Source organism: Sciurus vulgaris, assembly GCF_902686455.1.
Source record: "Sciurus vulgaris genome assembly, chromosome: 5".
Classification (NCBI taxonomy): Eukaryota; Metazoa; Chordata; class Mammalia; order Rodentia; family Sciuridae; genus Sciurus; species Sciurus vulgaris.
Window position 1 is genome coordinate 109169675 of NC_136465.1, and position 13048 is coordinate 109182722.

General features: G+C 39.6%; 1 protein-coding gene across 3 annotated transcripts in view; it reads right to left on the bottom strand.

Moving 5' to 3' along the window:
* Positions 1–981: 981 nt before the first annotated feature.
* SLC38A1 (solute carrier family 38 member 1) overlaps positions 982–13048 on the bottom strand; it is a 64599-nt gene continuing 52532 nt past the window's right edge. For 2 of the 3 annotated variants that reach the window (XM_079142474.1, XM_079142475.1), the window contains exons 13-17: positions 11919–12019; positions 9735–9853; positions 8953–9094; positions 8745–8842; positions 982–6934 (exon numbers count right to left, since the gene is read on the bottom strand). In XM_079142474.1, the coding sequence (XP_078998600.1) occupies positions 6833–6934; positions 8745–8842; positions 8953–9094; positions 9735–9853; positions 11919–12019 (562 nt within the window). In that variant the 3' untranslated portion in view covers positions 982–6832. Of the gene's footprint in view, positions 6935–8087; positions 8235–8744; positions 8843–8952; positions 9095–9734; positions 9854–11918; positions 12020–13048 lie in introns of all 3 variants that reach the window. The other variant, XR_013764161.1, reaches the window with a different exon arrangement.

Here is a 13048-nt window from a genome sequence, read left to right on the forward strand (position 1 = left end):
TTTTCACTAAGCCCATAGTTTGTTCCATAAGGAGGGGCAGGATAATCCTTACCTAATGAGTATGTGTTACATAGGGCAGATGGCAGACACTCATGAAGAGACAGTGGAAGAAACCAGAATGATCAAACGATATGCAGAATTCGAGCAAAATGCTTAGATTCTCAATAACCTTTTCAATGTATAACCTTTTACCACTGCTTAGGTTTGAAAGTGCTAATTACACCCCTTGCCTTTGGGATTTTGATCAATTAAGAAGTAGACACAAGACACATAAGGATAAAAACATCAGCTTTATTCCTAGTAAAGCTAGATTGGAGTAACTTGGACTCTGTTCCCTGTTTATACCTTGAGATGCACCTCTGTGCTGATGTGGCCCTGCAGAATGGGCTGTTACCACCCAGCAGCCCAGAGAGAATCAGGGAGAGCCTCATGCCCAGTCACACCAGGAAAGGCCCAGCCTATTCCTACACCGACTCACAAGAAGAATCTGTTCATCGGACCCTGACTGTCTTGGTCCTTGATAACACTTTTCTGAGATCATGGAGCAGAACAGGTGGTGGGAAGAAAAAGGCAAAATTCAGTGGTTTCTCTCCTCCTGGTTCCCAGGGAAAGACAGGTGTTGGCAGAATTTCCCATTTTATGGCAGCTGCCATGGGGGTAGTGTTCCTTCTACAACACAGGATAGAAATGGACAATCCTAAAGATGAACCTGAGTTAAAAAAGGAAACATTGTCTCCAGACGGCTCTGAGTAGGAAAAATGGAGGAATATGTAATATGTGTCAGACCAAATGGGTTTCTATCAGAAATTTCTTTTTCTTTTTTAAACATTAGAATCTTAAAATATAATCTTCCATGATCAAAAACAATGAAGAATGTGCACAAAAAAAACTTTCTCCAGTGATTCTGAATAGTGCGTATAATACTCAACTGCCTCCAATTGTAGTATTGCATCCCAAAAGAACCAACACAAGACTGCTAAGTACTTTTAGTTCACATTTTTACTGTTTAAAAACTATGTTAACAGAGCAGTTATAGAACAGATCTTCTTACATTTCTTTATTTACACCACACCCTGAAAAAGAAAACAAAACTCTTATTTGATTAACTATGAATAGCAAATTTTTGTGACTTGCAACTAAAATTGCCCATCTGAAACTCATTTACAGGGTTTTTACATTAATAGAACAGTGGTGTGCTACATATACTGGACTCAGATGGAATCTAAGATACACAGGACTCTAGAGAATGGATTACGTACCAACAATTAGGATTCAAGAGTTTGGGGGGAAAACCCTTACATAAGAGATTATGTTGGCCTCAACACTAAAATAAAAAAGACAAACATGCAACTTTCAATACTTGGTAAAATAACTTTTTTCCCCTTCAAATTTGTGCTCATAGTTAATATTCAGTCCCCCAGCCCCCTGAAATATCCCAAAGTTTAGGAAATGTAGCAATTCAATTTGGGGAAAATAAAAACTAAAAATATTTTCCTAACTTCTGTTTTCATAAATACTGCATAGTGGCATCTTTAACCATGAAATAATTTTATCAAGAAACAATCTGTCATTTTGGGTGTATCTATTTCTATATGACAATGATTTAGGTCTAAATATTCCTTACTTGTAGCTCAGAGAACTATCATTTAAACAAGTGATTTTAATACCAGAATAAGAATCAACACAGCTACTTCTCAGACACTTCTTTTTCTAAACAATTAAGTAAGGTTTTAAGTTCCAAGTTTACATTGAGAGAATTATGTTATCTGGGATAGAACGTAAAATTGTTCTAATTCTCAAACAAAACCACTAATATCTATGAAAACATTTAATCTTTATATGCAGATACTAGTGACTTCTATTTCAGTGTGGATCAACAACTGCAAAAATATACAGCCTCCTATTTATTTACAATATATTTATATACAAATGAAGCATTCCTACAATAAGCCTCAGCTGCATAGATTCTTTCTTAAAAACACAAATTTGAGCCTTTGTATAGATAGGCCCAGTTTCAGAGCCTTCCTCGGAGAAAACCCCAAAGGAGGATGTCTGCATCCTTGCAAATTTTACACTGTTTTCCAAGAACTCTCCCTTTTAGTTTCAGTAATATTTTTCAGTTGTTAGCCACCCCACCCCCAATTTGTATCTGAAAACCTTATATCATTGTAAACAATTCACTGTATTTTAGAGGGAGTATGTTCTGTTGCTAAAGGATTTTGAGATCTGCCATCCTTAAGGAAAACCATTTATGAGTACTGCTAAATGATATTGTCTGTATTGTTGTTTTGAAAGTTGCTGGACATTTGCTTAAATGAGGGAATTATATTCTTAAAGTCTATGCCCTTTCTAAGCCTCAAGTCATTTAAACTGAAAAACTGAGGGATGGTTTTGCTCCAAGGCACAAAATCAAACAGCCAGTATTATAACCCCCTTCTGCCCACCCCAACTACAAGCGCCTTCCACTAGCGGACTACATTGCAATGGAGCCGAATTGCTACTTTTCAGAGCAGTTTGTAGTTCCTTTAGCAGTGCAGACCTTTCAGTAGAGAATTCACTTTCTTATTTATTTTTGCCACACTGCAGATAGAACTCAGGGCCTGTGCACACTAGGCCAGTGCTCTACCACTGACTGAGAATTCACTTTAGAAGGAGGACAGGATTGATCACCCCAGGAACACACTCTATGGAGAACTGACTTCTGACAGGAATTCAGTATTTCCTCTAAGGTTGCATTTACAAAAGGGATTTTCTTTTAATTTTCCTCAAAAAAGAAAGAAAAAGGGGGGAATAAAGCCTTACTTTGATTTCTTCACAGCTATAAAAATGTAGTTATCATTGTGCCTTACCCAAAGTGACCCCAAGTGCAGTTTTTGAATGTGCACCTGCACTGGTATTTCCAGAGGGAGGGAGCGCAGCGGGTGGCAGCATGAGATTCCTTTGCTTTCCTGCCATTGCAGAGACCTTGTTACGGAGTTGCTTTCCTCCCATCCCTAAGTCTGCGCTCCAATTTTTTTTTTGCCTAGAAACTATCTTCTGAAGCAGGACTCATGGAGAGAACTAATTAACTCAGAATGGTTCTCAAACTTGATGTGCATTAGCATCACCTGGAGGCCTTGTTCAGATTGTGGCCCCTTTCTGAGAGCGGCCAATTTTGCTGTCCGAGACTGGGCCTGGGAATGTGCATTCTAACAGGTTCGTGCCTGATGCTGATGCTGCTGGTCTGGGGGATGCGCTTTGAGAACCACTGGCTTGGAGGCTTGAGTCCAGCTCCAGGAAGAAGTCACTCTTGGCAGTAACCGAGGTGTCTTCTGAAATGCTGAGGAATTCTACCACAGCCCTTTGTCTATATCATCCCCCCACCCCCAACTCACGTGCCTTTCTTTTTTTCAACAGGGTGCACGTGAAAAGGAAAGTGGAGCCTTTCTACCCTTCCTCTGGTTACCAGACAGTTAAACTGTGGTCAAGAACACTAAAGCCATTCCAAGTGTCGTGTGCTAGCCTCCACCATACCCTGGCACATAGGAAAAGCTATGCAGCAATGTCCTTTTCTGCAGTGGGCTGGAAAGGAGGTGAACTGTGGGAACAAAAGGTCATACAAACAAAAGCAGGCCAGCCTGAGACCTCGGAGGAAAGAAAAGGCGCCAGCTGAGGAATGTCCCTGGTCGTTTACAACCCCCTGGAGGCCCCTCATCCTGCTTCCTCTCCTCCTACCACCAGACTTTCTGGACTTTTTCTCCCTCATCTTTGCTGGAGACCATGATTCAGGCCACCATGGTCACCTGTCACTGGTGGCAGCCCTACCTCACTGTCTGGCAGGTGATGTGTGGCTGGGATAAACAGTCTAGATTTTACCAGCAAGAGGCAGAGACATTCTCGACAACTCTGAACAAACACCCCTGGGAACCATATCATATTTGGTGGCTTGGATCTTTAGCAGTCATATTACATTTTTCTATTTCAGCTAAACTATGGGTCTGATAATCTTTTCTAGCTGGTCTGAGGGCCTAACCTGATTTCTAAAGGAAAATACATTCCAGGTTGCAAACAACCCACAAAGTTTCACAATACAAATTCCTTATAAACTGGTGGCTATATAAGCTTAAAAAGAGTAGATTTTCTTCCTGGGCATATTTTGCTACCCCAACCTCCAATAAGCAACACATAGTAAATTGGGGATTTATAGTATTCTGTTACCCTTACCAGAGAACAGTATGGTAAGTATAAAGCCACAGTATGAAACTGGCACTGTTCACTAGTGTGGAGATCCTATCTAAGATACAGTATCTTTAGTTTACTAATTTAGCAGAAAAACATCTATAGCACTTGAGTTGTGCTGTTTAAGTTCTACCCAACATTTGAAATACATGTTGTTTTTGGATACCAGTGCACTATTTTGAACAAGAAGAGCAGTACACTTCATAGTGAATCCCACACAGGTCATATAATCAGTAATATTTGGACAAGTTACAGTAGGGTCTATTATATTCAGTCGACAACAAACTAAACTTACAAAGAAGGGTTGAAAAAGGTGGTAACAGACATCAACAACCATGTGCTTCCTCTAAATAAATATATTTTAAATAATAAATTTCTTGTACTGACACACAAATCCAGAGATCCAAAAATAATCATTATACATCCTAGAATGAACAATTTTATGAATTCATTTTGTGAATGTAAAATGAATGGAGTAATGAAGAAAACAGGCGCATAGTAGTATAGCTTACAAACTAAATTATGTATTTTTTAATATAGGGTCATCCCATTCCCTGACTATTTCATTACTTGGTGTTCCAGACCACTCCCAAAAGCCAACTAAATCTTGCTTTGCTCAATTTCTAGCATTGCCCATGTAACATGGAAACTACTGCTGAAAAGGACAAGATGGCTGTGGGCTTAGTAGGTTAAGGGACTGGGATCTAGGTCAGGTGATCAAATCTAGTTGCCTGAACTCCGACTCAACATGGATGTAATTCTGTAGCATTATATCAAAAGCTATGACAGTGCAAAGCAGGAAATAACCTTCCATTCTCCCCCAAGAGGAACATGACAGGCTTTGATGCCTGCCTTATCTACAGACATTAGTCTCTAAAAGGAGGGAACAATTCCCTGTGACTGACTCTCAGTAAAAGTGAAGGCCTTTGGGGATTCAGGGTGGGAAGGAACACCCAGAGCTAAGTGCCTGGAAACTCTGCCAACCATCTGTAGTTAGATTCTACTTATCTTTAGATAAGAAATCTGTGCTCAGTGAACTTATGGGTTTAGAAAATGCAACCAGAATACATATAGGTAAAGTATAAGCCCTGTTTCAAGAGACCAGCTCACAGAGCATGCACATTTCTTACCATACCTAAGATACGGACATGCCAATCACAAGTGATGAGATGGCCCAGCTTTCGGGGGATGCTATTCTGGGTGTCCTTAGTGTCCCCCATTCCTGTTCCACTACCTTGTCACGAGCTCTTTATTTTCATCCCTTCATAGTTTACTTCTGCTCCCTTTAGGAGAGGGACTGAGTAAGAGTTTGGGGCAACTCTATCCTGCACAAACCATGCCAGGATTTGGAAGAAGAGTGACAGTGTAGACACTGAGGCCCTCATCTTTCCTGTGGGGAGAAGGAAAGTACACAGTGATTTCACCAGAGGTTCTTCACAAAGACTTTCTGAAAGTTTATTTTCAAGACTGGATGGAGAGTTAATGGAGAAAAAAGAAATGAGGCTTATTTGAGGTACAAAAATCTTGTATTTGTAATAACCTAGATTTATATATATAAAACAGGTCTATTTAAGACTCTCCTAAAGTACCCAATATAAAACAGGAATTTCTTACCCTAGATCGTCCTTACTTAGGGACACACTATTCTCTGTGGCAAAAAGCTGGTGGACATGACTAAATGCTGTTGGGCTTGTAATTCAATAAAACATTTCCCCCACTTCAACAATACAGGTATAGAGTTAAAGGTTATCTACATCAGAGGAGTATTTTCTTAGGCATCTTGGACAATCTTTTTACAGCAGGTACCAGGGGTCTCCCCGAGTAGAAGCTCACTCAGCCTAGAGGAACTATGACACAAGATCCTAAAACAAAAACAAAACTTCATTTATGAGATTACCTAAATGTGAAGTTTAATACATTTACCAAGGTATTGTCCCTACCCCTTCCTAACTGAGGACACTCACAAGGGAATATTTTTCATGGGAGCAGTATGTTGTACCTGCTAGGCAACTGGACAGCCCTGATCTGAGCTGCCTTATACAATGGGCATCTCAGATTCAGCATAGGGCACGAGTCCGATGACTCTCATATGATTAACCTGGTGTGCTATGTCAACCAAAATAGGCAAATTATTTATGAAAAACTTTTTTTTCTGTAAAGCAAAATAAATATATACAATTCAAGATTCTTTTCTAAAAAGGTCCAGATAGTGTGAGCTGAACATCAGTAGGAGAATTATTTCAGAACTTGGATGTGTCAACATGATTGGATAAGTCAACATGATTCATGATCATGTGTTCAAAGTTCTGAGACTACAAAGCCACAATAGAGAATTAGGAGAGTGAAATACAACTGATTTGAAAAGTACTTGAAAATGTAAATGCATGAAATTTGGGGGGAAAAAGTCCACCACTCCTAAAGAGATCCCAAATCTTAGAGGGGCATGAACTGTTACAGAAACAGGTCTCCATTTTGCAACCAAAGTGCTGTTCCATTTTAAGTATCTTGTACTTTCTATTTGTTTCTGTAAACTTGCAAAAGAAGTGATGAGGGGTTGCTGATGTGTGGAGACTTGATGAGCAGCAGACCAGAATGCTTTCCTTCCCGGCTGGTCTCAGTGGCCTTCGTCACTACCTGATGAGCAGGCCCAGTCATAGATGACCAGAGGGATGCTGACCAAGGAGAACAGCACCCCCAGGCCCAAAAAGAGGGCAGCCTGGAGCAACAAAAAGACATGAATTATTTTCAATCCAGCTGACATTTTTTACATGCACCTGGGAAAAAAATAGAAATCTTTTCCCCTCTCCCTTTGTGTCCCCTTGTATTTGGAGCTTGTTACAACCATTGCTGAACTGTGAGACTGAATCAGTTGTGTGAATCTGATTCTGCAAGAATGGGAAAATAACAAAAATAAGCTAAGCACAGCTGTCCTCTACATTCTGTTCTTTAACTTCAAGGTCACCTCAAATGTGTCCAGTCTACAAATGACTAGGTATCCTTGGAGCTTTTTCTCGAAGATCATAACATTAAAAAAAGAAAAAAGAAAAAAAAAATATATATATATCTATATCTCCAGGTCATTGTGTTACTTGTTACCTACCAACCTAAGTGATCACTGGCAGGCAGACCTTTCTGTTTGGAAGAGTGGAACAAATACAAGCAAAGGGAAAGTAGATTTGATAAAGTGAAATCAGAAACAGGTGTCAAGGGGAGATAGCTCAGTCAGTAGAGTGCTTGCCTTGCATGCACAAGGCTCTGGGTTTGATCCCCAGCACTGCAAAAAACAAAAAACAGGTGTCAAAAACTAAGTTACTTGGAGGATTGATGAAGGCCATAGGTGGACAGGTAACTAAGCCCAGCATCTGGAGAACTGATTATTATAAGTTGTTTGGTCTTGAGAAAGTCCATTGAGAGTTTTGCAGGGGAAGATGAAGCCTTATGAGAGCCAAGGGCTAGCCTGGGAACTGAAGTGTAGAAGAGCTAAGGGAAGCAGATGAAACAGATGGTGCAGCTGACCAGTCTAACTCCCAGTAGTCTCTGCACAGACAGAGCCCGTGCCTAATGCTATTTGATAGATCCAGTTTTATCTGGGAGTGTGGATGGAGAGGCCCAGAGCATTCATGGACAGCAGGCCTTCACCATTTGTAGATTTCATCTTAGGATATTTCACCATTGTGCCACAGTGAATTCTCCTTCCTCTTTGTCCTTGTGAAGACCCTATAGATAAGGCCTAGAAGGATTTGGAGTTTATGGCTTCCAGGATAAACTAGATGCTCTACCAGCATCAACGATGTTTCTAAATACAGAGGATGGTCCTTCCTGCTTCTAGGTCTGTTGACTCAGGTAACATGTGCAATTGCAGTGCTTACACTATCTGGGAGGGCAGCTGAGAAGCCTTCTCCGAGGCCAAGCAAAATGGTGCTCCAGAAGGGACTCATGTAGCAGCCACTTCACCCCTGCTTCCCTCACTGTCTCCAAGTGCACCACCTTCAAGATGCCCTTGAACTTCACCAGACCTGGAAACAAGAATCCCAATATAGAAAGGTAGTTTTTTGAATCCAGGTCTGCTTGCTCCAAAGCATTTCTTTCAAGTCATAAAAAGGCTCTTCAACCTAACTCAGACATTTCATTTAAGGCACCACCTATGCCCTGGGTTGTAGGAAGGAGTTAGTTACGTGACTAGAAATTGTGCAGAAACAGCAGACTGCATCCAATCTTTGAGTCTCTCCATTTCATATCATGCTAAAGACAAGGCATCACCCTACCGAGACATAGGAGTGTAAACATCCATCTCCTGGCTAGCTGATCAGAGTAAAAGCTAACTCACAATCAAAATGGAAAAGAATATTTTGAGGGAATAGAGATTCTGAGTTGAAAATTTTATATCTCCCCAAGGGGAAAACTACAGGGCTAATGCCTCCCTTCAAGGCAACCAAAAGTAGTCTAAGACGGTAGAGAGATAGACTATTTGCTAAATTCAAATGGAAAGCTAATCAGAAAATTAGAGTGTTTGGCAAGAGACATACCCAAATTCTTTGAGTGCCTTTATCTCCATCCTGGTTTGTGATTTTTAAATAAAGAGATGAAGGAAGAATGAAAATAAGCATATTAGCAGATGTGACTCCTGCAAAGTAAGAAAAAAAGAAGGCGGCTTAGGGTTGTTGTTGTGCAATTTTAACTTTGAACAGCTGCAGTATGTCGTGGAATGATAGGTGGAAAGTCATAAAGCCATACCTACGACTCCAAAAATATCCTTCATGGAGGGTATGAAGATCACCAGCAAGTTAATAATAACCAAGAGTATGAAGGTAACCAAGACATGACGACATAAATTAAACTTTGTTTTCTTAGCCAGTTCAAATAAAGATGAACGAACCTGTAGAAAAAGAAAGCAAGAATTCTGTAAGGGCCTCAGCAGCACACTAAACTTCACATTTCTCAGCAGAATAACTGATTTATTGGTGCACAGGAATCTGTGGAATGTTTTATAATGCCTTGTGAATTTTGAGATAGCTTAACAGTTCTGGACGTATGGGGCTTGACTTCAACTGCCAAGTATTCCCATATATGAACAGTAAGTGTTTTCCTCTGGGGTGGATAATTGCTTTAACTAAGATTTGAGTGTTCTCTTCTGGTCTTTCTACATCCTTCTCTCATGTATGCCTGAGATTCAACCATTCCATATACAATGGGCTGCAGTTGTGGCTCAGTGGTAGAGCGCCTGCCTAGCATGTGTGAGGCACTGGGTTTCATCCTCAGCACCACATACAAATAAATAATAAATAAAATGAAGATATTATGTCCATCTACAACTTAAAAAAAAAAAAAAGTTCCACTACAGAGGCTACATTAACTCACAGATCCCATTTGCTGTCCCAAGAGTAAGGGACAGCTCAGGCTCTTTGAATGACTAGGGAAGTCACCTGTGGCAGTTTTTTCTGGAGCAGGGTCCCGAAGGCAAAAAAGAAAGGTGAGACCCCAGGTTTTCTCAGATGGCACTGAGGCCTTTTACTCACTGTGAAAAACAACACCGGCACTGTGAGGATGACAGCAACGATGACAGCCAGCCGCACTGTCAGGATGAGAATGTCATCTTTGCTCTGGTACTTGTGAAGGAGGTCTGAATGCACATTGTCTACAGGGAGGGAGAAGCAAGAGGCTTTGAAAAGGAGACACAGAGCTGTACTGAATGAGTTTTTCTGAACTACCAAGAATGTATAAACCAAAGGGTAAAGAAATATCTATTAAAATCATTTATAAAGTTGAAAAAAAATCCCCTGTGTGAGATATGCTACAGTGTTCATGTGCAACTTTAGCTGAAAGGAATGAAAAGCAATCACTAGAAGAAGGTGCCCGGTGGGGCTGCTTCACTGAAACTAATGAACCTGTGTGGCTGAGGCATAAGCCCTTCCAAATCTATAGACTCCCCCCAAACCTGTAGACTCCCCCCACTGGGAGCTGCTCTTCAAGCTACCCTGACTAGTTGCAGTCTTCCTGGGGGGCTGCAGACACATGAGCATCTTTCCTTCACACTCAACCTCCAGGGGCCAAGCCAGAGAGGCACCCACCTAACCTCACCACCCTCACCACAAATGGGAAAGAACACTTCTCATCCATGAATGCTTTTCTTGTTATGAGAAAAAAAATAAATAAATAAAATAGCATGCAGTTTATGTACTACTTTGAAGTTTCTCTCAGCTCCTAACCTCAGAAAGTGTTATTTGAAAGGTTACCAATACTGGGACAGCAGTCAAAGAATGGCATGGAAATGCTCATTCTTTTGACAAGAGATCATTTTCCCTCATGTCTCCTTTCAAAAGCTTCTCACTGCATCAGTCTCAAGGTTCTGGGCCTGGAGTTCAAATTCTAATCTGTACCATAGTGCTTGTCTCAGTTACTGAAAAAGGACCAAAGGTTATAATAATAATAATTTTAAAACTCTCATTAGTTTTCATTTTCTTGATTCAGAATTCAAAACCACTTAAAAATCCTTTTTCTTTCATCTAAGAAAAAAGGGTTTGATATTCTATTATTTGTAAAAAAAAAAAAAAAAAAAAAAAAAAAGGGATTTACAAAGAAAAATCATAGCTTGAAGAAGGTAAAGGTGAGACTGTTCAATTAACATTAGCTCTCACTCTCTCCCTCCCTCCACCCACCCTAGTCCTGTGACTCTGTGTGAACCTCAGAAACACCACTTTCATGCAAAAATTAAACATGCTAGTTATGGAGTCATAAGATAATGGTATTCTCCATTGCTTGTGAAATGGTTATAATACAACTGTATAATCAGAGTAGTCTTTCTCTCTAAACTAAATTAATCTTTAAATGTGTTTAAATTGTGAGGCATTTTTTGTTTATGGTAAAAAAAAAAAAAAACACCCCAAAGAAATATTCTTAAGCGCTGGGGCTGTGGTTCAGTGGTAGAGCACCCGCCTCACATGTGTGAGGCCCTGGGTTTGATCCTCAGCAGCACATAAAAACTAAAATAAAGGTACTGTAATATATATATATTAAAAAAAGAAATGTTACTTAATAGAAAGACAATTGTGAAAATATGTATTCAAAATAGGTCCCCAATTATAATGCTACTGAAACATTTTAAACAAAGCTGCAGGGTAATTTGACTAGGAGAGATTAAGTAGTAAAAGCAGGTGAACTATTCAGTAAGAGTTACAAATGAAATCTTTCTTTCTTTTTCAGATTTCATTTAACTATGTCATTCCTTCCCATCTTTGCAAGGCACCAACTTCCGGTAAACACTTAGTGTTTTATTTTTTAATTAATGTAGAGTGTCATAAGTGTGGCACTCTCCTTTTCCTCACTTCCAGCATCTGTCTCTCTCTTTCTATTAATGGAATCTGACCCAATTTGCAGTGTCAATTAGGAAAAGTCTTCTGTGATGCAGTTTCAAACTTTCCTAAGATAGCATGCTTCTAAAATGCAATATCTTTTAAGAACACAATGAGGAGAAAGCAATTACAGAATATTGTTTTAGTGATGATTCTATTCTGCAATCTACATGAACATGTACAAGGATCCATCACCATTTACTGTGAAAACAAGACAAAACAAAAAGCCAGCAAAACCAGTGAATAACTAACTTGGTTGCTTGCTTTAAAGGCCTACATATCATTTTGATATTGATTTTTGCTAATTTATTTACACATACCTGTAAGTATGCATGGACAGAGGTTACTTACCATAGAACGTCAAGTAGCCAAAAATGGCAGTCAAGAAGTACATAACAAACATGGCGAAAAAGGAGATATTTGAAACCATCTGCATTTTTTTCTGTGATCGACTAAAAACAAACATAAATGAGTTTGAAAAATTAAAAAAAAATATGACTGTACTGAAGTTCAGGGGTTAACACTGAGGAACATACTAACTTAACTTTCCTTCCATCAGGCTGGGGCAGATCTGGTCAGCTAGAAACCCCCAGCAATTATGCCAGTTCAAAATAACTTCTATAATACCAAATGGATGTTGTGAGGGAGTGAGGCATGAACCACACTCCCTTGAGTTTTCTTCCCCATGCTTTTAAAAGGATATCAAGTTCTCATCTGAAGGCCAGACAGTACTTTTTAATATTTGTGTTTATTATCTCCACACTGACTGGGCACAGGAAAAAAAGGCAGAAAAAATTCAAGAGCTCTCCTCCCAGCCGCAGAAATCAGTGGCAGAGGACGAACTTGACCTCAGGAGTTCTGTCTTGAAACCTGCTGCTGTGTGGGCTCTGGTTTGCCCATCAAGTCGCCCCAGGCGTGCACCTGGAAGTCTGTGTATCTCCAGAGCAGAAAGTGCACAAGAGATTCCACTGGCAATGAGGGTGGTGGGCTCTCTCTCAGGTCCAGTCTACTCTGGGGTTGGGATGACCCTTTTAAGTTTTTTTTAACTGCTCAAATAATTAATCTACAAGACTGTATTCCATAACAGACCACAGATAGTCATAACATTAAGTGTCCTCATAGAGAATCGGGGACACCATGAGAGTGTGGAAAACAAGGAAACAAGCAGTACACACTTGAGAAAGGAACAAACTAAAAGCCGACCATTAAATTTAAAAGATGCCAAAGACATTATTTAAATTCTGTAACTATAGGATCATAAATTTATATGCATCTTATTAAATGTAGATATTTCAAAATCTGGCCATTTATCAATTAAATATAAAAGGGGAAGAATTAAGAGGGAATTCAGTGTTAAATGACATCATTTTTTTTTTGTCTAAAAATGGAGATAAATAGATATATATCTTTTCTGACTGTAAGACTATGACTTGATGACTATTTTTTTATAGAATAAGTCTGATAATAGTAGGCTAAAAAGG